The following is a 26318-nucleotide window of genomic DNA, read 5'->3' as shown; positions in this document are numbered from 1 at the left end:
GTCAGGTGGATGTGGATCGGTATAGGGCTGAGGAGTTAAAAGGGCACTGTCAGCCAGTCACTTGGGTTTTTGCTAGAGAGGAGGGCTGGGAAGCTGTAATTTTTGTTGACCGCTCTAGATACACATTTGACGTTGCACACTGTGACATATTATGCTGGTGAAATAACATCGTACCCGATCATCAGGCAGTATATGTAACACTTCCAACAAATAAATCCTCGATATCTGCGACCTATGTGCGTCATTTATGGGAACCACCAACAGCGCGTCAAACAAATAGACCGGACCCAGTCGTCGCCTCAGTAGCAACTGTGGAAGTCGCTACAGCTCCAGCAGCCAATGACTGCTTAGCGAGAGTCAGGTGTGTTGGAAAAGCTTCAGGATTGTGACCCTGGAGGACTGGAGCTGCTCCAGAGGGAGCTCAAACTTGTGCTCCAGCTCCTTCCCCACCAGAGAGGTGACGTTTCTGAGCCCCAGAACAACTTCTGCAGCTGGGGATCAGACCACCGGGACTCCTGCCTTCAGCTCCCATCCAGCTGCATCGCACCAGAACTGTACGGGCCCTCCCAGTGAGATCATTCATCATTCATTCATTCATTCACTCATCCATTCATTTACTTATTCATTCATTCATTTGTTCACTTATTCATTCACCCATTTTTTTTTATTCATTCATTCCTGACAGCGTGTTTTATTCAGAGCTGATCTTATTAACAGCTGGTTTTAATGGCAGCTGACAGGTACTGTCAGTTTTCTCTATAACTGGGTGAATCTTCCGGGTAATCCTCGTTCCTGTGATGCCACACACACACACACACACACACACACACACACACACACACACACACACACACACACACACACACACACACACAGCAGCCTGTGTGAGAACTGCTTCTCAGAAGTTCTCCTTGTAGAAACTGAAGCCGAACGTTTCACACTGAGCTTTGATGACTTTGGCCAGAGACGGAGCTCCGCAGTAAAACACGTGGACCTTTCCTTTCTGCTCCTCCGACAGTTTCTGAAACACCTGACACACAGAAACACTCATCAGTTTTAGACATCAGAACCAGCTTATTGTGTCGCTGAGCCAGCGTACCGACACAACGACATAATTCCAGAACAACCCGTCCAACCGTGACAACATAGATGTGACGGGAGCAGGCAGCAGCAGCGCAACGCACCTTTTTTATGCAGGAAAAGATTACATGCGGAGGGTCGCTGGAAAAAACAGGTGTCTCTACACTTCACCTAAAGGGGGCGGGGGGGGGGGGGTTGCGGGGTTGAGGAGGAACAAAGAATATTTATGATGTGTCAGAACCTTACCTTTCCCCACTCGGGCCGTCCTGGTTGGGTTCTGGTCCTCAGGCCTGTTATGGAGTCTCTCTTCTCCTTCTTGGCCAGGAGGTCTAGCGCCATCTGCAGGCCGATGGCCTTCATGTCGTTCTTGCTCAGTGCTGATGTCATGTACATGTGCATTTCCAGAAAGCGACCTGAAACGGGACCAAGCCGGAACTGAAACATCAGTTTTCTGAAGGCTTCAGGTCTGAGACGTGTCGGGTTCAGGTCTTCCTCCCACCTTCCGGCTCCTCGTCGGCCTGGTCCATCTCCAGTTTGGTCAGCAGACTGACGAACCACTCGAAGGACTTCTGGTCCCGGTTGATCCAGATGAAGTCGACCTGCAGAGGGACAACAGATCATGTGACCTGCACCGTGACATCACAGACATGGAGACATGACCACGCGGGCACGTGGTCTTACTTTACGCAGCTTCATGTCGTTGTCTTTGATGTTCTCACACCAGGAGTAGTTGCAACTGGGACAGTTCTGCTTCCTCATGCGGTACCTGATGTAGGGGCACACCTGGATTACAGGTAACAACTGGATGATGGCTGGAAGATGGGTGATGGAGGGGCGTTCTCACCGGTACATGATGCTCTGCAGGATTGAGGCGAATGGAGTTATTCCGATTCCAGCTCCGATCAGAACGGCGTGTTCAGAGGCGAAGATTTGCCGAGTCGGAGTTCCATACGGTCCGTCTACGTAACACTGACACACAGGAATACAGCCAATCAGTCGCCCATGGCAACCATGGTAACCATGGTTACCAACCTCTTTGGAGGACGTAAAGACGACAGACTTCATAAAGGTTTTACCCTGATGTTGCAGAGTCGATGGTTCTCAGTAAACTTAGCAGAAACCTGCAAGAGCAGGACGAAGATAAGATTCTTCATCATCACCTACATCCTCATTATCATCCTCATCATCATCATCTTCACCATTACCACCATCATCACCATCATCATTATCATCATCACCATCTTCACCATCATTATCATCATCATCCTCATTATCATCATCATCATCTTCACCATCATCATCGTTATCATCATCTTCACCATCATCATCATCATCACCATCATCCTCCTCATCATCATCTTCACCATCATCATCATCATCACCATCTTCACCACCATCATCATTATCGTCATCTTCACCATCATCATCATCATCACCATCTTTACCACCATCATCATCATCATCACCATCATCACCATCGTCACCACCATCATCATCATCATCACCATCATCATCATCTTCACCATCATCATCATCACCATCTTCACCACCATCATCATTATCGTCATCTTCACCATCATCATCATCATCACCATCATCATCATCACCATCATCATCATCATCATCATCACCATCATCATCATCATCTTCACCATTACCACCATCATCATCATCATCACCATCATCATCATCACCATCATCATCATCACCATCTTCACAATCATCATCATCATCATCACCATCATCATCATCATCACTATTACCACCATCATCATCATCATCATCATCATCATCACCATCTTCACCATCACCATCATCTTCATCATGGCTCCAGATTTCGGTGTTCAGATCATGTATGAAACAGATGATGAGATATTCTGAGTCCACCGTTGTGGTTCTGACCTCTCTGGGTGAGCCAGACTCCCCTCTCTCTGCTCGACCCGGATTATCCCGGGTCGGCTCCTCGGGTGCCTGAGCTCTGGTTGGAGAAGCCCGGGTTCCAGATCCATTCTGACGGAACAGGGTCAACTCGATGGCCTCGTCCTCGTTGGACGCCACCGACCCGTTAGAGTCAGCAGAACTGAACATGTGTTCTTGCTGGAAGCAAAGAGAAAAAGATCCAGCAGAGAACCAGGACTTCTGACATTCCCCCTTGCAGACGTGCCAACCAAGAATGACGTACCTGATCCTTCTCCGGACGCCGCTTCCTCGGGCCAGCAGCCGGTCTTTTGGGACCTGGTAGCTGGTTCTCAGACTGTCGGAAGTGATCGTATAGCTGGTTGGTCCACTGGCCCATGGAGCGCACATGAAGCCACAGAGTGTCTGCAGGTTAGAGGTTAACAAGAAGCGTTCAGAGAAAATGAGGACCAACCGAAACCATGACAGGCCTGTTTTTACCAAACACAACCGAACACGGACTGAGAGGAAAACTTCAACACCTAATTATAATAGGATTTAGGAGCATTTAAGAAAAAGGCTACAAGGGTTCATTCAGGCCAGGATAGTCCGGCGGTCTCGTTCCGATTGGGTAGAGTTTAGAAAGGTTCCAGCCTTCCTTTGGTATGGGTTGTGTTGAAACTGCTCAGTGGGACAGAACCTGCTGGACAATGTTACATAGAACTGTTCTCTACAGAAACACAGTTCATCAAGAGACCAGGAGGGTGAAGGATGAATAAAGCAAAGAACTGTAGGGTTCAGCCTGATGGTATACAGGGTAAAATATACCTTCACATATAGTGATGTGTTGTTGCCCTTTCCTTTTGCTGGAAATGTAAAGAAAACAACAAGAATGACATTAAGTCTGCGGACAGTCTGTGATCAGCATTCGACCAGTCTGCAGCCAGTCTACAGCCAGTCTACAGCCAGTCTACAGCCAGTCTGCAGCCAGTCTACAGCCAGTCTACAGCCAGTCTACAGCCAGTCTACAGCCAGTCTACAGCCAGTCTGCAGCCAGTCTACAGTCAGTCTACAGTCAGTCTACAGTCAGTCTACAGCCAGTCTGCAGCCAGTCTACAGTCAGTCTACAGTCAGTCTACAGTCAGTCTACAGTCAGTCTGCAGCCAGTCTACAGTCAGTCTACAGTCAGTCTACAGCCATTCTACAGCCAGTCTATAGTCAGTCTAAAGTCAGTCTACAGCCAGTCTACAGTCAGTCTACAGTCAGTCTACAGTCAGTCTGCAGCCAGTCTGCAGCCAGTCTACAGCCAGTCTACAGCCAGTCTACAGCCAGTCTGCAGCCAGTCTGCAGCCAGTCTACAGTCAGTCTGCAGCCAGTCTACAGTCAGTCTGCAGCCAGTCTACAGTCAGTCTACAGTCAGTCTACAGCCAGTCTACAGTCAGTCTACAGCCAGTCTACAGTCAGTCTACAGCCAGTCTACAGCCAGTCTACAGTCAGTCTACAGCCAGTCTACAGTCAGTCTACAGTCACTCTACAGTCAGTCTACAGCCAGTCTACAGCCAGTCTACAGTCAGTCTACAGCCAGTCTACAGTCAGTCTACAGTCACTCTACAGTCAGTCTACAGCCAGTCTACAGTCAGTCTACAGCCAGTCTACAGTCAGTCTACAGTCAGTCTACAGCCAGTCTACAGCCAGTCTACAGTCAGTCTACAGTCACTCTACAGTCAGTCTACAGCCAGTCTACAGTCAGTCTACAGTCAGTCTGCAGTCAGTCTGCAGTCAGTCTACAGTCAGTCTACAGCCAGTCTACAGCCAGTCTACAGTCAGTCTGCAGTCAGTCTACTGTCAGTCTGCAGCCAGTCTACAGTCAGTCTACAGTCAGTCTACAGTCAGTCTACAGCCAGTCTGCAGTCAGTCTACAGCCAGTCTGCAGCCAGTCTGCAGCCAGTCTACAGCCAGTCTACAGTCAGTCTACAGCCAGTCTACAGTCAGTCTGCAGTCAGTCTGCAGTCAGTCTACAGTCAGTCTACAGTCAGTCTGCAGACAGTCTACAGTCAGTCTGCAGTCAGTCTACTGTCAGTCTGCAGTCAGTCTGCAGCCAGTCTACAGTCAGTCTACAGTCAGTCTAAAGTCAGTCTACAGTCAGTCTAAAGTCAGTCTACAGTCAGTCTAAAGTCAGTCTGCAGTCAGTCTACAGTCAGTCTGCAGCCAGTCTAAAGTCAGTCTACAGTCAGTCTGCAGCCAGTCTGCAGCCAGTCTAAAGTCAGTCTAAAGTCAGTCTACAGCCAGTCTGCAGCCAGTCTGCAGTCAGTCTACAGTCAGTCTACAGCCAGTCTACTGTCAGTCTACAGTCATTCTGCAGTCAGTCTGCAGCCAGTCTACAGTCAGTCTACAGCCAGTCTACTGTCAGTCTACTGTCAGTCTGCAGCCAGTCGAAAGTCAGTCTAAAGTCAGTCTACAGTCAGTCTACAGTCAGTCTACAGCCAGTCTGCAGTCAGTCTACAGTCAGTCTACAGCCAGTCTACTGTCAGTCTACAGTCAGTCTGCAGTCAGTCTGCAGCCAGTCTACAGTCAGTCTACAGCCAGTCTACTGTCAGTCTACTGTCAGTCTGCAGTCAGTCTGCAGCCAGTCTACAGTCAGTCTACAGTCAGTCTACAGTCAGTCTGCAGTCAGTCTGCAGTCAGTCTAAAGTCAGTCTACAGTCAGTCTAAAGTCAGTCTACAGTCAGTCTAAAGTCAGTCTGCAGTCAGTCTAATGTCAGTCTGCAGTCAGTCTAAAGTCAGTCTACAGTCAGTCTACAGTCAGTCTAAAGTCAGTCTACAGTCAGTCTACAGTCAGTCTAAAGTCAGTCTACAGTCAGTCTAAAGTCAGTCTACAGTCAGTCTAAAGTCAGTCTGCAGTCAGTCTACTGTCAGTCTGCAGTCAGTCTAAAGTCAGTCTACAGTAAGTCTACAGTCAGTCTAAAGTCAGTCTACAGTCAGTCTACAGTCAGTCTAAAGTCAGTCTACAGTCAGTCTACAGTCAGTCTACAGTCAGTCTAAAGTCAGTCTACAGTCAGTCTAAAGTCAGTCTGCAGTCAGTCTACTGTCAGTCTGCAGTCAGTCTGCAGTCAGTCTAAAGTCAGTCTAAAGTCAGTCTACAGTCAGTCTACAGTCAGTCTAAAGTCAGTCTACAGTCAGTCTGCAGCCAGTCTGCAGCCAGTCTACAGTCAGTCTGCAGTCAGTCTACTGTCAGTCTGCAGTCAGTCTAAAGTCAGTCTACAGTCAGTCTGCAGCCAGTCTACAGTCAGTCTAAAGTCAGTCTACAGTCAGTCTGCAGACAGTCTACAGTCAGTCTACAGTCAGTCTGCAGTCAGTCTGCAGACAGTCTACAGTCAGTCTACAGTCAGTCTGCAGCCAGTCTAAAGTCAGTCTACAGTCAGTCTGCAATCAGTCTACAGTCAGTCTGCAGTCAGTCTGCAGCCAGTCTACAGTCAGTCTGCAGTCAGTCTACAGTCAGTCTACAGTCAGTCTGCAGCCAGTCTAAAGTCAGTCTACAGTCAGTCTGCAGACAGTCTACAGTCAGTCTACAGTCAGTCTGCAGCCAGTCTAAAGTCAGTCTACAGTCAGTCTGCAGTCAGTCTACAGTCAGTCTGCAGACAGTCTACAGTCAGTCTGCAGTCAGTCTGCAGCCAGTCTACAGCCAGTCTACAGTCAGTCTACAGCCAGTCTACAGTCAGTCTGCAGCCAGTCTGCAGCCAGTCTGCAGTCAGTCTGCAGTCAGTCTACTGTCAGTCTGCAGCCAGTCTACTGTCAGTCTGCAGTCAGTCTGCAGCCAGTCTACAGCCAGTCTACAGTCAGTCTACAGTCAGTCTACAGTCAGTCTACAGTCAGTCTACTGTCAGTCTGCAGTCAGTCTGCAGCCAGTCTACAGCCAGTCTGCAGCCAGTCTGCAGCCAGTCTACAGCCAGTCTACAGTCAGTCTGCAGTCAGTCTACAGTCAGTCTGCAGCCAGTCTGCAGCCAGTCTACAGTCAGTCTACAGCCAGTCTGCAGCCAGTCTACAGTCAGTCTACAGTCAGTCTGCAGTCAGTCTGCTGTCAGTCTGCAGCCAGTCTACAGCCAGTCTGCAACCAGTCTACAGTCAGTCTGCAGCCAGTCTACAGTCAGTCTACAGCCAGTCTGCAGCCAGTCTGCAGCCAGTCTACAACCAGTCTACAGTCAGTCTGCAGCCAGTCTACTGTCAGTCTGCAGTCAGTCTGCAGCCAGTCTACAGTCAGTCTAAAGTCAGTTTACAGTCAGTCTGCAGCCAGTCTACAGCCAGTCTACAGTCAGTCTGCAGCCAGTCTGCAGCCAGTCTACAGTCAGTCTACAGTCAGTCTGCAGCCAGTCTAAAGTCAGTCTAAAGTCAGTCTACAGCCAGTCTACAGTCAGTATACAGCCAGTCTGCAGTAAGTCTGCAGCCAGTCTACAGCCAGTCTACAGTCAGTCTACAGTCAGTCTGCAGCCAGTCTAAAGTCAGTCTAAAGTCAGTCTACAGCCAGTCTACAGTCAGTATACAGCCAGTCTACAGTAAGTCTGCAGCCAGTCTGCAGCCAGTCTACAGCCAGTCTGCAGCCAGTCTACAGTCAGTCTACAGCCAGTCTACAGTCAGTCTGCAGCCAGTCTACAGTCAGTCTGCAGCCAGTCTGCAGTCAGTCTACTGTCAGTCTGCAGCCAGTCTACAGTCAGTCTACAGTCAGTCTACAGTCAGTCTAAAGTCAGTCTACAGCCAGTCTGCAGCCAGTCTACAGTCAGTCTGCAGTCAGTCTAAAGTCAGTCTACAGTCAGTCTGCAGTCAGTCTACGTTCAGTCTGCAGCCAGTCTACAGTCAGTCTACAGTCAGTCTACAGTCAGTCTACAGTCAGTCTGCAGCCAGTCTACAGTCAGTCTGCAGCCAGTCTGCAGCCAGTCTGCAGTCAGTCTGCAGCCAGTCTACAGTCAGTCTACAGTCAGTCTGCAGCCAGTCTACAGCCAGTCTACAGTCAGTCTACAGCCAGTCTACAGTCAGTCTGCAGTCAGTCTAAAGTCAGTCTACAGTCAGTCTACAGTCAGTCTGCAGCCAGTCTACAGTCAGTCTGCAGTCAGTCTGCAGCCAGTCTACAGTCAGTCTAAAGTCAGTCTAAAGTCAGTCTACAGTCAGTCTACAGTCAGTCTAAAGTCAGTCTACAGTCAGTCTGCAGCCAGTCTACAGTCAGTCTGCAGTCAGTCTACAGTAAGTCTGCAGCCAGTCTACAGTCAGTCTACAGTCCGTCTGCAGCCAGTCTGCAGCCAGTCTGCAGCCAGTCTACAGTCAGTATACAGCCAGTCTACAGTAAGTCTGCAGCCAGTCTGCAGCCAGTCTACAGTCAGTCTACAGCCAGTCTACAGTCAGTCTGCAGCCAGTCTACAGTCAGTCTACAGTCCGTCTGCAGCCAGTCTGCAGCCAGTCTGCAGCCAGTCTACAGTCAGTCTGCAGCCAGTCTACAGTCAGTCTGCAGTCAGTCTGCAATCTGTCTGCAGCCAGTCTGCAGTCTGTCTACAGTCAGTCTAAAGTCAGTCTACAGTCAGTCTAAAGTCAGTCTAAAGTCAGTCTACAGCCAGTCTACAGTCAGTCTGCAGCCAGTCTGCAGCCAGTCTACAGTCAGTCTGCAGTCAGTCTGCAGCCAGTCTACAGTCAGTCTAAAGTCAGTCTACAGTCAGTCTGCAGCCAGTCTGCAGCCAGTCTACAGTCAGTCTGCAGTCAGTCTGCAGCCAGTCTACAGTCAGTCTACAGTCAGTCTAAAGTCAGTCTACAGTCTGTCAGTCTACTGTCAGTCTGCAGTCAGTCTGCAGCCAGTCTACAGTCAGTCTACAGTCAGTCTACAGTCAGTCTACAGCCAGTCTGCAGCCAGTCTGCAGCCAGTCTACAGTCAGTCTGCAGCCAGTCTACAGCCAGTCTACTGTCAGTCTACAGTCAGTCTGCAGTCAGTCTGCAGCCAGTCTACAGTCAGTCTACAGTCAGTCTAAAGTCAGTCTACAGCCAGTCTGCAGCCAGTCTGCAGCCAGTCTACAGCCAGTCTGCAGCCAGTCTACAGCCAGTCTACTGTCAGTCTACTGTCAGTCTGCAGCCAGTCTGCAGTCAGTCTGCAGTCAGTCTACAGTCAGTCTAAAGTCAGTCTAAAGTCAGTCTACAGCCAGTCTGCGGCCAGTCTGCAGCCAGTCTGCAGTCAGTCTGCAGCCAGTCTACAGTCAGTCTACAGTCAGTCTACAGTCAGTCTAAAGTCAGTCTACAGTCAGTCTACAGTCAGTCTACAGTCAGTCTAAAGTCAGTCTACAGTCAGTCTAAAGTCAGTCTGCAGTCAGTCTACTGTCAGTCTGCAGTCAGTCTGCAGCCAGTCTACAGTCAGTCTACAGTCAGTCTAAAGTCAGTCTACAGTCAGTCTAAAGTCAGTCTGCAGTCAGTCTACTGTCAGTCTGCAGTCAGTCTGCAGCCAGTCTACAGTCAGTCTACAGTCAGTCTAAAGTCAGTCTACAGTCAGTCTACAGTCAGTCTAAAGTCAGTCTACAGTCAGTCTGCAGCCAGTCTACAGTCAGTCTACAGTCAGTCTACAGTCAGTCTAAAGTCAGTCTAAAGTCAGTCTACAGCCAGTCTGCAGCCAGTCTGCAGCCAGTCTGCAGTGAGTCTGCAGCCAGTCTACAGTCAGTCTACAGTCAGTCTAAAGTCAGTCTACAGTCAGTCTACAGTCAGTCTACAGTCAGTCTACAGTCAGTCTGCAGTCAGTCTGCAGCCAGTCTACAGTCAGTCTAAAGTCAGTCTACAGTCAGTCTAAAGTCAGTCTGCAGTCAGTCTACTGTCAGTCTGCAGTCAGTCTGCAGCCAGTCTACAGTCAGTCTACAGTCAGTCTAAAGTCAGTCTACAGTCAGTCTGCAGCCAGTCTGCAGCCAGTCTACAGTCAGTCTGCAGTCAGTCTGCAGTCAGTCTAAAGTCAGTCTACAGTCAGTCTAAAGTCAGTCTACAGTCAGTCTAAAGTCAGTCTACGGTCAGTCTAAAGTCAGTCTACAGTCAGTCTGCAGACAGTCTACAGTCAGTCTACAGTCAGTCTGCAGCCAGTCTAAAGTCAGTCTACAGTCAGTCTGCAGTCAGTCTACTGTCAGTCTACAGTCAGTCTACAGTCAGTCTACAGACAGTCTACAGTCAGTCTACAGCCAGTCTACAGTCAGTCTGCAGCCAGTCTACAGTCAGTCTGCAGCCAGTCTACAGTCAGTCTACAGTCAGTCTGCAGTCAGTCTACAGTCAGTCTGCAGTCAGTCTACAGTCAGTCTACAGCCAGTCTACAGTCAGTCTACAGCCAGTCTACAGTCAGTCTGCAGCCAGTCTTCAGTCAGTCTGCAGCCAGTCTACAGTCAGTCTACAGTCAGTCTAAAGCCAGTCTACAGCCAGTCTGCAGCCAGTCTACAGTCAGTCAGCAGTCAGTCTACTGTCAGTCTACAGCCAGTCTACAGTAAGTCTACAGCCAGTCTGCAGTCAGTCTGCAGTCAGTCTGCAGCCAGTCTACAGTCAGTCTACAGTCAGTCTACAGCCAGTCTACAGCCAGTCTACAGTCAGTCTGCAGCCAGTCTGCAGTCAGTCTACAGCCAGTCTACAGCCAGTCTACAGCCAGTCTACAGTCAGTCTGCAGCCAGTCTACAGTCAGTCTACAGTCAGTCTGCAGTCAGTCTACAGTCAGTCTACAGCCAGTCTACAGCCAGTCTGCAGCCAGTCTGCAGCCAGTCTGCAGCCAGTCTGCAGCCAGTCTGCAGCCAGTCTACAGCCAGTCTACAGCCAGTCTACAGCCAGTCTGCAGTCAGTCTGCAGCCAGTCTACAGTCAGTCTGCAGCCAGTCTACAGTCAGTCTACAGTCAGTCTAAAGCCAGTCTACAGCCAGTCTGCAGCCACTCTACAGTCAGTCTGCAGTCAGTCTAAAGTCAGTCTACAGTCAGTCTACAGTCAGTCTGCAGTCAGTCTACTGTCAGTCTGCAGCCAGTCTACAGTCAGTCTACAGTCAGTCTACAGTCAGTCTGCAGCCAGTCTACAGTCAGTCTACAGTCAGCCTACAGCCAGTCTGCAGCCAGTCTGCAGCTAGTCTACAGCCAGTCTACAGCCAGTCTACAGCCAGTCTACAGTCAGTCTACAGCCAGTCTACAGTCAGTCTGCAGTCAGTCTAAAGTCAGTCTACAGTCAGTCTAAAGTCAGTCTACAGTCAGTCTAAAGTCAGTCTAAAGTCAGTCTACAGTCAGTCTACAGCCAGTCTGCAGCCAGTCTGCAGCCAGTCTACAGCCAGTCTGCAGCCAGTCTACAGTCAGTCTACAGTCAGTCTATAGCCAGTCTACAGTCAGTCTGCAGCCAGTCTACAGTCAGTCTACAGTCAGTCTACAGCCAGTCTGCAGCCAGTCTACAGTCAGTCTACAGTCAGTCTACAGTCAGTCTGCAGCCAGTCTGCAGCCAGTCTACAGTCAGTCTGCAGTCAGTCTACAGTCAGTCTACAGCTAGTCTACAGCCAGTCTACAGTCAGTCTGCAGCCAGTCTACAGTCAGTCTACAGTCAGTCTACAGTCAGTCTACAGCCAGTCTACAGTCAGTCTGCAGCCAGTCTACAGTCAGTCTACAGTCAGTCTACAGCCAGTCTGCAGCCAGTCTACAGTCAGTCTACAGTCAGTCTACAGCCAGTCTGCAGTCAGTCTACAGTCAGTCCTCAGTCAGTCTGCAGTCAGTCTACAGTCAGTCTACAGTCAGTCTAAAGTCAGTCTGCAGTCAGTCTACAGTCAGTCTACAGCCAGTCTGCAGCCAGTCTGCAGTCAGTCTACAGCCAGTCTGCAGCCAGTCTACAGTCAGTCTACAGTCAGTCTACAGTTAGTCTGCAGCCAGTCTGCAGCCAGTCTGCAGTCAGTCTACAGTCAGTCTACAGCCAGTCTACAGCCAGTCTACAGTCAGTCTGCAGCCAGTCTACAGTCAGTCTACAGTCAGTCTACAGCCAGTCTACAGTCAGTCTGCAGCCAGTCTACAGTCAGTCTACAGTCAGTCTACAGCCAGTCTGCAGCCAGTCTACAGTCAGTCTACAGTCAGTCTACAGCCAGTCTGCAGTCAGTCTACAGTCAGTCCTCAGTCAGTCTGCAGTCAGTCTACAGTCAGTCTACAGTCAGTCTGCAGTCAGTCTACAGTCAGTCTACAGCCAGTCTACAGTCAGTCTACAGTCAGTCTACAGTCAGTCTGCAGCCAGTCTACAGTCAGTCTGCAGTCAGTCTACAGTCAGTCTACAGTCAGTCTGCAGTCAGTCTACAGTCAGTCTACAGTCAGTCTGCAGTCAGTCTACAGTCAGTCTACAGTCAGTCTACAGCCAGTCTACAGTCAGTCTACAGTCAGTCTACAGCCAGTCTACAGTCAGTCTACAGCCAGTCTACAGTCAGTCTGCAGCCAGTCTACAGTCAGTCTACAGTCAGTCTAAAGCCAGTCTACAGCCAGTCTGCAGCCAGTCTACAGCCAGTCTACAGTCAGTCTACGGCCAGTCTGCAGCCAGTCTGCAGCCAGTCTGCAGTCAGTCTACAGTCAGTCTACAGCCAGTCTACAGCCAGTCTACAGCCAGTCTACAGTCAGTCTGCAGCCAGTCTACAGTCAGTCTGCAGCCAGTCTACAGTCAGTCTACAGTCAGTCTAAAGCCAGTCTACAGCCAGTCTGCAGCCAGTCTACAGTCAGTCTGCAGTCAGTCTAAAGTCAGTCTACAGTCAGTCTACAGTCAGTCTGCAGTCAGTCTACTGTCAGTCTGCAGCCAGTCTACAGCCAGTCTGCAGCCAGTCTACAGTCAGTCTGCAGCCAGTCTACAGTCAGTCTACAGTCAGTCTGCAGCCAGTCTGCAGCCAGTCTACAGTCAGTCTGCAGCCAGTCTACAGCCAGTCTACAGTCAGTCTGCAGTCAGTCTGCAGCCAGTCTACAGTCAGTCTACTGTCAGTCTGCAGTCAGTCTGCAGTCAGTCTGCAGCCAGTCTACAGTCAGTCTACTGTCAGTCTGCAGCCAGTCTGCAGTCAGTCTACAGTCAGTCTACAGTCAGTCTACAGTCAGTCTAAAGTCAGTCTACAGTCAGTCTGCAGCCAGTCTGCAGCCAGTCTACAGTCAGTCTGCAGTCAGTCTGCAGTCAGTCTAAAGTCAGTCTACAGTCAGTCTAAAGTCAGTCTACAGTCAGTCTAAAGTCAGTCTACGGTCAGTCTAAAGTCAGTCTACAGTCAGTCTGCAGACAGTCTACAGTCAGTCTACAGTCAGTCTGCAGCCAGTCTAAAGTCAGTCTACAGTCAGTCTGCAGTCAGTCTACTGTCAGTCTACAGTCAGTCTACAGTCAGTCTACAGTCAGTCTGCAGTCAGTCTACAGTCAGTCTGCAGTCAGTCTACAGACAGTCTACAGTCAGTCTACAGTCAGTCTGCAGTCAGTCTACAGTCAGTCTACAGCCAGTCTACAGTCAGTCTGCAGCCAGTCTACAGTCAGTCTACAGTCAGTCTACAGCCAGTCTGCAGCCAGTCTACAGTCAGTCTACAGTCAGTCTACAGCCAGTCTGCAGTCAGTCTACAGTCAGTCCTCAGTCAGTCTGCAGTCAGTCTACAGTCAGTCTACAGTCAGTCTGCAGTCAGTCTACAGTCAGTCTGCAGCCAGTCTGCAGTCAGTCTACAGCCAGTCTACAGCCAGTCTACAGCCAGTCTACAGTCAGTCTGCAGCCAGTCTACAGTCAGTCTACAGTCAGTCTGCAGTCAGTCTACAGTCAGTCTACAGCCAGTCTACAGCCAGTCTGCAGCCAGTCTGCAGCCAGTCTGCAGCCAGTCTGCAGCCAGTCTACAGCCAGTCTACAGCCAGTCTACAGCCAGTCTGCAGTCAGTCTGCAGCCAGTCTACAGTCAGTCTGCAGCCAGTCTACAGTCAGTCTACAGTCAGTCTAAAGCCAGTCTACAGCCAGTCTGCAGCCACTCTACAGTCAGTCTGCAGTCAGTCTAAAGTCAGTCTACAGTCAGTCTACAGTCAGTCTGCAGTCAGTCTACTGTCAGTCTGCAGCCAGTCTACAGTCAGTCTACAGTCAGTCTACAGTCAGTCTGCAGCCAGTCTACAGTCAGTCTACAGTCAGCCTACAGCCAGTCTGCAGCCAGTCTGCAGCTAGTCTACAGCCAGTCTACAGCCAGTCTACAGCCAGTCTACAGTCAGTCTACAGCCAGTCTACAGTCAGTCTGCAGTCAGTCTAAAGTCAGTCTACAGTCAGTCTAAAGTCAGTCTACAGTCAGTCTAAAGTCAGTCTAAAGTCAGTCTACAGTCAGTCTACAGCCAGTCTGCAGCCAGTCTGCAGCCAGTCTACAGCCAGTCTGCAGCCAGTCTACAGTCAGTCTACAGTCAGTCTATAGCCAGTCTACAGTCAGTCTGCAGCCAGTCTACAGTCAGTCTACAGTCAGTCTGCAGCCAGTCTACAGTCAGTCTACAGTCAGTCTACAGTCAGTCTGCAGCCAGTCTGCAGCCAGTCTACAGTCAGTCTGCAGTCAGTCTACAGTCAGTCTACAGCCAGTCTACAGCCAGTCTACAGTCAGTCTGCAGCCAGTCTACAGTCAGTCTACAGTCAGTCTACAGTCAGTCTACAGCCAGTCTACAGTCAGTCTGCAGCCAGTCTACAGTCAGTCTACAGTCAGTCTACAGCCAGTCTGCAGCCAGTCTACAGTCAGTCTACAGTCAGTCTACAGCCAGTCTGCAGTCAGTCTACAGTCAGTCCTCAGTCAGTCTGCAGTCAGTCTACAGTCAGTCTACAGTCAGTCTAAAGTCAGTCTGCAGTCAGTCTACAGTCAGTCTACAGCCAGTCTGCAGCCAGTCTGCAGTCAGTCTACAGCCAGTCTGCAGCCAGTTTACAGTCAGTCTACAGTCAGTCTACAGTTAGTCTGCAGCCAGTCTGCAGTCAGTCTACAGTCAGTCTACAGCCAGTCTACAGCCAGTCTACAGTCAGTCTGCAGCCAGTCTACAGTCAGTCTACAGTCAGTCTACAGCCAGTCTACAGTCAGTCTGCAGCCAGTCTACAGTCAGTCTACAGTCAGTCTACAGCCAGTCTGCAGCCAGTCTACAGTCAGTCTACAGCCAGTCTGCAGTCAGTCTACAGTCAGTCCTCAGTCAGTCTGCAGTCAGTCTACAGTCAGTCTACAGTCAGTCTGCAGTCAGTCTACAGTCAGTCTACAGCCAGTCTACAGTCAGTCTACAGTCAGTCTACAGTCAGTCTGCAGCCAGTCTACAGTCAGTCTGCAGTCAGTCTACAGTCAGTCTACAGTCAGTCTGCAGTCAGTCTACAGTCAGTCTACAGTCAGTCTACAGCCAGTCTACAGTCAGTCTACAGCCAGTCTACAGTCAGTCTGCAGCCAGTCTACAGTCAGTCTACAGTCAGTCTAAAGCCAGTCTACAGCCAGTCTGCAGCCAGTCTACAGCCAGTCTACAGTCAGTCTACGGCCAGTCTGCAGCCAGTCTGAAGCCAGTCTGCAGTCAGTCTACAGTCAGTCTACAGCCAGTCTACAGCCAGTCTACAGCCAGTCTACAGTCAGTCTGCAGCCAGTCTACAGTCAGTCTGCAGCCAGTCTACAGTCAGTCTACAGTCAGTCTAAAGCCAGTCTACAGCCAGTCTGCAGCCAGTCTACAGTCAGTCTGCAGTCAGTCTAAAGTCAGTCTACAGTCAGTCTACAGTCAGTCTGCAGTCAGTCTACTGTCAGTCTGCAGCCAGTCTACAGCCAGTCTGCAGCCAGTCTACAGTCAGTCTGCAGCCAGTCTACAGTCAGTCTACAGTCAGTCTGCAGCCAGTCTGCAGCCAGTCTACAGTCAGTCTGCAGCCAGTCTACAGCCAGTCTACAGTCAGTCTGCAGTCAGTCTGCAGCCAGTCTACAGTCAGTCTACTGTCAGTCTGCAGTCAGTCTGCAGTCAGTCTGCAGCCAGTCTACAGTCAGTCTACTGTCAGTCTGCAGCCAGTCTGCAGTCAGTCTACAGTCAGTCTACAGTCAGTCTACAGTCAGTCTAAAGTCAGTCTACAGTCAGTCTGCAGCCAGTCTGCAGCCAGTCTACAGTCAGTCTGCAGTCAGTCTGCAGTCAGTCTAAAGTCAGTCTACAGTCAGTCTAAAGTCAGTCTACAGTCAGTCTAAAGTCAGTCTACGGTCAGTCTAAAGTCAGTCTACAGTCAGTCTGCAGACAGTCTACAGTCAGTCTACAGTCAGTCTGCAGCCAGTCTAAAGTCAGTCTACAGTCAGTCTGCAGTCAGTCTACTGTCAGTCTACAGTCAGTCTACAGTCAGTCTACAGTCAGTCTGCAGTCAGTCTACAGTCAGTCTGCAGTCAGTCTACAGACAGTCTACAGTCAGTCTACAGTCAGTCTGCAGTCAGTCTACAGTCAGTCTACAGTCAGTCTACAGCCAGTCTACAGTCAGTCTACAGCCAGTCTACAGTCAGTCTGCAGCCAGTCTACAGTCAGTCTAAAGTCAGTCTACAGTCAGTCTGCAGCCAGTCTGCAGCCAGTCTACAGTCAGTCTGCAGTCAGTCTACTGTCAGTCTGCAGTCAGTCTAAAGTCAGTCTACAGTCAGTCTAAAGTCAGTCTACAGTCAGTCTAAAGTCAGTCTACAGTCAGTCTGCAGACAGTCTACAGTCAGTCTACAGTCAGTCTGCAGTCAGTCTGCAGACAGTCTACAGTCAGTCTACAGTCAGTCTGCAGCCAGTCTAAAGTCAGTCTACAGTCAGTCTGCAGTCAGTCTACAGTCAGTCTGCAGTCAGTCTGCAGCCAGTCTACAGTCAGTCTGCAGTCAGTCTACAGTCAGTCTACAGTCAGTCTGCAGCCAGTCTAAAGTCAGTCTACAGTCAGTCTGCAGACAGTCTACAGTCAGTCTACAGTCAGTCTGCAGCCAGTCTAAAGTCAGTCTACAGTCAGTCTGCAGTCAGTCTACAGTCAGTCTGCAGACAGTCTACAGTCAGTCTGCAGTCAGTCTGCAGCCAGTCTACAGCCAGTCTGCAGTCAGTCTGCAGCCAGTCTGCAGCCAGTCTGCAGTCAGTCTGCAGTCAGTCTACTGTCAGTCTGCAGCCAGTCTACTGTCAGTCTGCAGTCAGTCTGCAGCCAGTCTACAGTCAGTCTACAGTCAGTCTACAGTCAGTCTACAGTCAGTCTAAAGTCAGTCTACAGTCAGTCTACTGTCAGTCTGCAGTCAGTCTGCAGCCAGTCTACAGCCAGTCTGCAGCCAGTCTACAGCCAGTCTACAGCCAGTCTACAGTCAGTCTGCAGTCAGTCTACAGTCAGTCTGCAGCCAGTCTGCAGCCAGTCTGCAGCCAGTCTACAGTCAGTCTACAGTCAGTCTAAAGTCAGTCTACAGTCAGTCTACTGTCAGTCTGCAGTCAGTCTGCAGCCAGTCTACAGCCAGTCTGCAGCCAGTCTACAGCCAGTCTACAGCCAGTCTACAGTCAGTCTACAGTCAGTCTACAGTCAGTCTGCAGCCAGTCTACAGCCAGTCTGCAGCCAGTCTACAGTCAGTCTACAGCCAGTCTGCAGCCAGTCTACAGTCAGTCTACAGTCAGTCTGCAGTCAGTCTGCTGTCAGTCTGCAGCCAGTCTACAGCCAGTCTGCAACCAGTCTACAGTCAGTCTGCAGCCAGTCTACAGTCAGTCTACAGCCAGTCTGCAGCCAGTCTGCAGCCAGTCTACAGCCAGTCTACAGTCAGTCTGCAGCCAGTCTACTGTCAGTCTGCAGTCAGTCTGCAGCCAGTCTACAGTCAGTCTAAAGTCAGTTTACAGTCAGTCTGCAGCCAGTCTACAGCCAGTCTACAGTCAGTCTGCAGCCAGTCTGCAGCCAGTCTACAGTCAGTCTACAGTCAGTCTGCAGCCAGTCTAAAGTCAGTCTAAAGTCAGTCTACAGCCAGTCTACAGTCAGTATACAGCCAGTCTGCAGTAAGTCTGCAGCCAGTCTGCAGCCAGTCTACAGCCAGTCTACAGTCAGTCTACAGTCAGTCTGCAGCCAGTCTAAAGTCAGTCTAAAGTCAGTCTACAGCCAGTCTACAGTCAGTATACAGCCAGTCTACAGTAAGTCTGCAGCCAGTCTGCAGCCAGTCTACAGCCAGTCTGCAGCCAGTCTACAGTCAGTCTACAGCCAGTCTACAGTCAGTCTGCAGCCAGTCTACAGTCAGTCTGCAGCCAGTCTGCAGTCAGTCTACTGTCAGTCTGCAGCCAGTCTACAGTCAGTCTACAGTCAGTCTACAGTCAGTCTAAAGTCAGTCTACAGCCAGTCTACAGCCAGTCTACAGTCAGTCTGCAGCCAGTCTACAGTCAGTCTACAGTCAGTCTAAAGCCAGTCTACAGCCAGTCTGCAGCCAGTCTACAGCCAGTCTACAGTCAGTCTACAGCCAGTCTGCAGCCAGTCTGCAGCCAGTCTGCAGCCAGTCTACAGTCAGTCTGCAGTCAGTCTAAAGTCAGTCTACAGTCAGTCTGCAGTCAGTCTACTGTCAGTCTGCAGCCAGTCTACAGTCAGTCTACAGTCAGTCTACAGTCAGTCTACAGTCAGTCTGCAGCCAGTCTACAGTCAGTCTGCAGCCAGTCTGCAGCCAGTCTGCAGTCAGTCTTCAGCCAGTCTACAGTCAGTCTACAGTCAGTCTGCAGCCAGTCTACAGCCAGTCTACAGTCAGTCTACAGCCAGTCTACAGTCAGTCTGCAGTCAGTCTAAAGTCAGTCTACAGTCAGTCTACAGTCAGTCTGCAGTCAGTCTACAGTCAGTCTGCAGTCAGTCTGCAGCCAGTCTACAGTCAGTCTAAAGTCAGTCTAAAGTCAGTCTACAGTCAGTCTAAAAGTCAGTCTACAGTCAGTCTAAAGTCAGTCTGCAGTCAGTCTGCAGTCAGTCTGCAGTCAGTCTACAGTCAGTCTACAGTCAGTCTAAAGTCAGTCTGCAGTCAGTCTACAGTCAGTCTGCAGCCAGTCTGCAGCCAGTCTACAGTCAGTCTACAGCCAGTCTGCAGCCAGTCTACAGTCAGTCTACAGTCAGTCTGCAGTCAGTCTGCAGTCAGTCTACAGTCAGTCTGCAGCCAGTCTGCAGCCAGTCTACAGTCAGTCTACAGCCAGTCTGCAGCCAGTCTACAGCCAGTCTACAGCCAGTCTGCAACCAGTCTACAGTCAGTCTGCAGCCAGTCTACAGTCAGTCTACAGCCAGTCTGCAGCCAGTCTACAGCCAGTCTACAGTCAGTCTGCAGCCAGTCTACTGTCAGTCTGCAGTCAGTCTGCAGCCAGTCTACAGTCAGTCTAAAGTCAGTTTACAGTCAGTCTGCAGCCAGTCTACAGCCAGTCTACAGTCAGTCTGCAGCCAGTCTGCAGCCAGTCTACAGTCAGTCTACAGTCAGTCTGCAGTCAGTCTGCAGTCAGTCTGCAGCCAGTCTACAGTCAGTCTACTGTCAGTCTGCAGCCAGTCTGCAGTCAGTCTACAGTCAGTCTACAGTCAGTCTACAGTCAGTCTAAAGTCAGTCTACAGTCAGTCTGCAGCCAGTCTGCAGCCAGTCTACAGTCAGTCTGCAGTCAGTCTGCAGTCAGTCTAAAGTCAGTCTACAGTCAGTCTAAAGTCAGTCTACAGTCAGTCTAAAGTCAGTCTACGGTCAGTCTAAAGTCAGTCTACAGTCAGTCTGCAGACAGTCTACAGTCAGTCTACAGTCAGTCTGCAGCCAGTCTAAAGTCAGTCTACAGTCAGTCTGCAGTCAGTCTACTGTCAGTCTACAGTCAGTCTACAGTCAGTCTACAGTCAGTCTGCAGTCAGTCTACAGTCAGTCTGCAGTCAGTCTACAGACAGTCTACAGTCAGTCTACAGTCAGTCTGCAGTCAGTCTACAGTCAGTCTACAGCCAGTCTACAGTCAGTCTGCAGCCAGTCTACAGTCAGTCTACAGTCAGTCTACAGCCAGTCTGCAGCCAGTCTACAGTCAGTCTACAGTCAGTCTACAGCCAGTCTGCAGTCAGTCTACAGTCAGTCCTCAGTCAGTCTGCAGTCAGTCTACAGTCAGTCTACAGTCAGTCTGCAGTCAGTCTACAGTCAGTCTGCAGCCAGTCTGCAGTCAGTCTACAGCCAGTCTACAGCCAGTCTACAGCCAGTCTACAGTCAGTCTGCAGCCAGTCTACAGTCAGTCTACAGTCAGTCTGCAGTCAGTCTACAGTCAGTCTACAGCCAGTCTACAGCCAGTCTGCAGCCAGTCTGCAGCCAGTCTGCAGCCAGTCTGCAGCCAGTCTACAGCCAGTCTACAGCCAGTCTACAGCCAGTCTGCAGTCAGTCTGCAGCCAGTCTACAGTCAGTCTGCAGCCAGTCTACAGTCAGTCTACAGTCAGTCTAAAGCCAGTCTACAGCCAGTCTGCAGCCACTCTACAGTCAGTCTGCAGTCAGTCTAAAGTCAGTCTACAGTCAGTCTACAGTCAGTCTGCAGTCAGTCTACTGTCAGTCTGCAGCCAGTCTACAGTCAGTCTACAGTCAGTCTACAGTCAGTCTGCAGCCAGTCTACAGTCAGTCTACAGTCAGCCTACAGCCAGTCTGCAGCCAGTCTGCAGCTAGTCTACAGCCAGTCTACAGCCAGTCTACAGCCAGTCTACAGTCAGTCTACAGCCAGTCTACAGTCAGTCTGCAGTCAGTCTAAAGTCAGTCTACAGTCAGTCTAAAGTCAGTCTACAGTCAGTCTAAAGTCAGTCTAAAGTCAGTCTACAGTCAGTCTACAGCCAGTCTGCAGCCAGTCTGCAGCCAGTCTACAGCCAGTCTGCAGCCAGTCTACAGTCAGTCTACAGTCAGTCTATAGCCAGTCTACAGTCAGTCTGCAGCCAGTCTACAGTCAGTCTACAGTCAGTCTGCAGCCAGTCTACAGTCAGTCTACAGTCAGTCTACAGTCAGTCTGCAGCCAGTCTGCAGCCAGTCTACAGTCAGTCTGCAGTCAGTCTACAGTCAGTCTACAGCCAGTCTACAGCCAGTCTACAGTCAGTCTGCAGCCAGTCTACAGTCAGTCTACAGTCAGTCTACAGTCAGTCTACAGCCAGTCTACAGTCAGTCTGCAGCCAGTCTACAGTCAGTCTACAGTCAGTCTACAGCCAGTCTGCAGCCAGTCTACAGTCAGTCTACAGTCAGTCTACAGCCAGTCTGCAGTCAGTCTACAGTCAGTCCTCAGTCAGTCTGCAGTCAGTCTACAGTCAGTCTACAGTCAGTCTAAAGTCAGTCTGCAGTCAGTCTACAGTCAGTCTACAGCCAGTCTGCAGCCAGTCTGCAGTCAGTCTACAGCCAGTCTGCAGCCAGTTTACAGTCAGTCTACAGTCAGTCTACAGTTAGTCTGCAGCCAGTCTGCAGTCAGTCTACAGTCAGTCTACAGCCAGTCTACAGCCAGTCTACAGTCAGTCTGCAGCCAGTCTACAGTCAGTCTACAGTCAGTCTACAGCCAGTCTACAGTCAGTCTGCAGCCAGTCTACAGTCAGTCTACAGTCAGTCTACAGCCAGTCTGCAGCCAGTCTACAGTCAGTCTACAGTCAGTCTACAGCCAGTCTGCAGTCAGTCTACAGTCAGTCCTCAGTCAGTCTGCAGTCAGTCTACAGTCAGTCTACAGTCAGTCTGCAGTCAGTCTACAGTCAGTCTACAGCCAGTCTACAGTCAGTCTACAGTCAGTCTACAGTCAGTCTGCAGCCAGTCTACAGTCAGTCTGCAGTCAGTCTACAGTCAGTCTACAGTCAGTCTGCAGTCAGTCTACAGTCAGTCTACAGTCAGTCTACAGCCAGTCTACAGTCAGTCTACAGCCAGTCTACAGTCAGTCTGCAGCCAGTCTACAGTCAGTCTACAGTCAGTCTAAAGCCAGTCTACAGCCAGTCTGCAGCCAGTCTACAGCCAGTCTACAGTCAGTCTACGGCCAGTCTGCAGCCAGTCTGAAGCCAGTCTGCAGTCAGTCTACAGTCAGTCTACAGCCAGTCTACAGCCAGTCTACAGCCAGTCTACAGTCAGTCTGCAGCCAGTCTACAGTCAGTCTGCAGCCAGTCTACAGTCAGTCTACAGTCAGTCTAAAGCCAGTCTACAGCCAGTCTGCAGCCAGTCTACAGTCAGTCTGCAGTCAGTCTAAAGTCAGTCTACAGTCAGTCTACAGTCAGTCTGCAGTCAGTCTACTGTCAGTCTGCAGCCAGTCTACAGCCAGTCTGCAGCCAGTCTACAGTCAGTCTGCAGCCAGTCTACAGTCAGTCTACAGTCAGTCTGCAGCCAGTCTGCAGCCAGTCTACAGTCAGTCTGCAGCCAGTCTACAGCCAGTCTACAGTCAGTCTGCAGTCAGTCTGCAGCCAGTCTACAGTCAGTCTACTGTCAGTCTGCAGTCAGTCTGCAGTCAGTCTGCAGCCAGTCTACAGTCAGTCTACTGTCAGTCTGCAGCCAGTCTGCAGTCAGTCTACAGTCAGTCTACAGTCAGTCTACAGTCAGTCTAAAGTCAGTCTACAGTCAGTCTGCAGCCAGTCTGCAGCCAGTCTACAGTCAGTCTGCAGTCAGTCTGCAGTCAGTCTAAAGTCAGTCTACAGTCAGTCTAAAGTCAGTCTACAGTCAGTCTAAAGTCAGTCTACGGTCAGTCTAAAGTCAGTCTACAGTCAGTCTGCAGACAGTCTACAGTCAGTCTACAGTCAGTCTGCAGCCAGTCTAAAGTCAGTCTACAGTCAGTCTGCAGTCAGTCTACTGTCAGTCTACAGTCAGTCTACAGTCAGTCTACAGTCAGTCTGCAGTCAGTCTACAGTCAGTCTGCAGTCAGTCTACAGACAGTCTACAGTCAGTCTACAGTCAGTCTGCAGTCAGTCTACAGTCAGTCTACAGTCAGTCTACAGCCAGTCTACAGTCAGTCTACAGCCAGTCTACAGTCAGTCTGCAGCCAGTCTACAGTCAGTCTAAAGTCAGTCTACAGTCAGTCTGCAGCCAGTCTGCAGCCAGTCTACAGTCAGTCTGCAGTCAGTCTACTGTCAGTCTGCAGTCAGTCTAAAGTCAGTCTACAGTCAGTCTAAAGTCAGTCTACAGTCAGTCTAAAGTCAGTCTACAGTCAGTCTGCAGACAGTCTACAGTCAGTCTACAGTCAGTCTGCAGTCAGTCTGCAGACAGTCTACAGTCAGTCTACAGTCAGTCTGCAGCCAGTCTAAAGTCAGTCTACAGTCAGTCTGCAGTCAGTCTACAGTCAGTCTGCAGTCAGTCTGCAGCCAGTCTACAGTCAGTCTGCAGTCAGTCTACAGTCAGTCTACAGTCAGTCTGCAGCCAGTCTAAAGTCAGTCTACAGTCAGTCTGCAGACAGTCTACAGTCAGTCTACAGTCAGTCTGCAGCCAGTCTAAAGTCAGTCTACAGTCAGTCTGCAGTCAGTCTACAGTCAGTCTGCAGACAGTCTACAGTCAGTCTGCAGTCAGTCTGCAGCCAGTCTACAGCCAGTCTGCAGTCAGTCTGCAGCCAGTCTGCAGCCAGTCTGCAGTCAGTCTGCAGTCAGTCTACTGTCAGTCTGCAGCCAGTCTACTGTCAGTCTGCAGTCAGTCTGCAGCCAGTCTACAGTCAGTCTACAGTCAGTCTACAGTCAGTCTACAGTCAGTCTAAAGTCAGTCTACAGTCAGTCTACTGTCAGTCTGCAGTCAGTCTGCAGCCAGTCTACAGCCAGTCTGCAGCCAGTCTACAGCCAGTCTACAGCCAGTCTACAGTCAGTCTGCAGTCAGTCTACAGTCAGTCTGCAGCCAGTCTGCAGCCAGTCTGCAGCCAGTCTACAGTCAGTCTACAGTCAGTCTAAAGTCAGTCTACAGTCAGTCTACTGTCAGTCTGCAGTCAGTCTGCAGCCAGTCTACAGCCAGTCTGCAGCCAGTCTACAGCCAGTCTACAGCCAGTCTACAGTCAGTCTACAGTCAGTCTACAGTCAGTCTGCAGCCAGTCTACAGCCAGTCTGCAGCCAGTCTACAGTCAGTCTACAGCCAGTCTGCAGCCAGTCTACAGTCAGTCTACAGTCAGTCTGCAGTCAGTCTGCTGTCAGTCTGCAGCCAGTCTACAGCCAGTCTGCAACCAGTCTACAGTCAGTCTGCAGCCAGTCTACAGTCAGTCTACAGCCAGTCTGCAGCCAGTCTGCAGCCAGTCTACAGCCAGTCTACAGTCAGTCTGCAGCCAGTCTACTGTCAGTCTGCAGTCAGTCTGCAGCCAGTCTACAGTCAGTCTAAAGTCAGTTTACAGTCAGTCTGCAGCCAGTCTACAGCCAGTCTACAGTCAGTCTGCAGCCAGTCTGCAGCCAGTCTACAGTCAGTCTACAGTCAGTCTGCAGCCAGTCTAAAGTCAGTCTAAAGTCAGTCTACAGCCAGTCTACAGTCAGTATACAGCCAGTCTGCAGTAAGTCTGCAGCCAGTCTGCAGCCAGTCTACAGCCAGTCTACAGTCAGTCTACAGTCAGTCTGCAGCCAGTCTAAAGTCAGTCTAAAGTCAGTCTACAGCCAGTCTACAGTCAGTATACAGCCAGTCTACAGTAAGTCTGCAGCCAGTCTGCAGCCAGTCTACAGCCAGTCTGCAGCCAGTCTACAGTCAGTCTACAGCCAGTCTACAGTCAGTCTGCAGCCAGTCTACAGTCAGTCTGCAGCCAGTCTGCAGTCAGTCTACTGTCAGTCTGCAGCCAGTCTACAGTCAGTCTACAGTCAGTCTACAGTCAGTCTAAAGTCAGTCTACAGCCAGTCTACAGCCAGTCTACAGTCAGTCTGCAGCCAGTCTACAGTCAGTCTACAGTCAGTCTAAAGCCAGTCTACAGCCAGTCTGCAGCCAGTCTACAGCCAGTCTACAGTCAGTCTACAGCCAGTCTGCAGCCAGTCTGCAGCCAGTCTGCAGCCAGTCTACAGTCAGTCTGCAGTCAGTCTAAAGTCAGTCTACAGTCAGTCTGCAGTCAGTCTACTGTCAGTCTGCAGCCAGTCTACAGTCAGTCTACAGTCAGTCTACAGTCAGTCTACAGTCAGTCTGCAGCCAGTCTACAGTCAGTCTGCAGCCAGTCTGCAGCCAGTCTGCAGTCAGTCTTCAGCCAGTCTACAGTCAGTCTACAGTCAGTCTGCAGCCAGTCTACAGCCAGTCTACAGTCAGTCTACAGCCAGTCTACAGTCAGTCTGCAGTCAGTCTAAAGTCAGTCTACAGTCAGTCTACAGTCAGTCTGCAGTCAGTCTACAGTCAGTCTGCAGTCAGTCTGCAGCCAGTCTACAGTCAGTCTAAAGTCAGTCTAAAGTCAGTCTACAGTCAGTCTAAAAGTCAGTCTACAGTCAGTCTAAAGTCAGTCTGCAGTCAGTCTGCAGTCAGTCTGCAGTCAGTCTACAGTCAGTCTACAGTCAGTCTAAAGTCAGTCTGCAGTCAGTCTACAGTCAGTCTGCAGCCAGTCTGCAGCCAGTCTACAGTCAGTCTACAGCCAGTCTGCAGCCAGTCTACAGTCAGTCTACAGTCAGTCTGCAGTCAGTCTGCAGTCAGTCTACAGTCAGTCTGCAGCCAGTCTGCAGCCAGTCTACAGTCAGTCTACAGCCAGTCTGCAGCCAGTCTACAGCCAGTCTACAGCCAGTCTGCAACCAGTCTACAGTCAGTCTGCAGCCAGTCTACAGTCAGTCTACAGCCAGTCTGCAGCCAGTCTACAGCCAGTCTACAGTCAGTCTGCAGCCAGTCTACTGTCAGTCTGCAGTCAGTCTGCAGCCAGTCTACAGTCAGTCTAAAGTCAGTTTACAGTCAGTCTGCAGCCAGTCTACAGCCAGTCTACAGTCAGTCTGCAGCCAGTCTGCAGCCAGTCTACAGTCAGTCTACAGTCAGTCTGCAGCCAGTCTAAAGTCAGTCTAAAGTCAGTCTACAGCCAGTCTACAGTCAGTATACAGCCAGTCTGCAGTAAGTCTGCAGCCAGTCTGCAGCCAGTGTACAGCCAGTCTACAGTCAGTCTACAGTCAGTCTGCAGCCAGTCTAAAGTCAGTCTAAAGTCAGTCTACAGCCAGTCTACAGTCAGTATACAGCCAGTCTACAGTAAGTCTGCAGCCAGTCTGCAGCCAGTCTACAGCCAGTCTGCAGCCAGTCTACAGTCAGTCTACAGCCAGTCTACAGTCAGTCTGCAGCCAGTCTACAGTCAGTCTGCAGCCAGTCTGCAGTCAGTCTACTGTCAGTCTGCAGCCAGTCTACAGTCAGTCTACAGTCAGTCTAAAGTCAGTCTACAGCCAGTCTACAGTCAGTCTGCAGCCAGTCTACAGTCAGTCTACAGTCAGTCTAAAGCCAGTCTACAGCCAGTCTGCAGCCAGTCTACAGCCAGTCTACAGTCAGTCTACAGCCAGTCTGCAGCCAGTCTGCAGCCAGTCTGCAGTCAGTCTACAGTCAGTCTACAGCCAGTCTA

General features: G+C 50.5%; 1 protein-coding gene across 1 annotated transcript in view; it reads right to left on the bottom strand.

Moving 5' to 3' along the window:
- Positions 1 to 898: 898 nt before the first annotated feature.
- Positions 899 to 26318, bottom strand: part of nox5 (NADPH oxidase, EF-hand calcium binding domain 5) — a gene marked incomplete at both ends in the record, with an annotated part of 135121 nt that continues 109701 nt past the window's right edge. Inside the window, 8 exons of the mRNA XM_079251762.1 lie at positions 899 to 1030; positions 1327 to 1493; positions 1580 to 1679; positions 1762 to 1846; positions 1925 to 2049; positions 2157 to 2201; positions 2983 to 3177; positions 3263 to 3402. Coding sequence (XP_079107888.1) covers positions 899 to 1030; positions 1327 to 1493; positions 1580 to 1679; positions 1762 to 1846; positions 1925 to 2049; positions 2157 to 2201; positions 2983 to 3177; positions 3263 to 3402 — 989 coding nt within the window. The remainder of the gene's footprint in view (positions 1031 to 1326; positions 1494 to 1579; positions 1680 to 1761; positions 1847 to 1924; positions 2050 to 2156; positions 2202 to 2982; positions 3178 to 3262; positions 3403 to 26318) is intronic.

Source organism: Telmatherina bonti, assembly GCF_933228915.1.
Source record: "Telmatherina bonti genome assembly, chromosome: 2".
Classification (NCBI taxonomy): domain Eukaryota; kingdom Metazoa; phylum Chordata; class Actinopteri; order Atheriniformes; family Telmatherinidae; genus Telmatherina; species Telmatherina bonti.
This window is presented reverse-complemented; position numbering and strand designations above follow the sequence as displayed.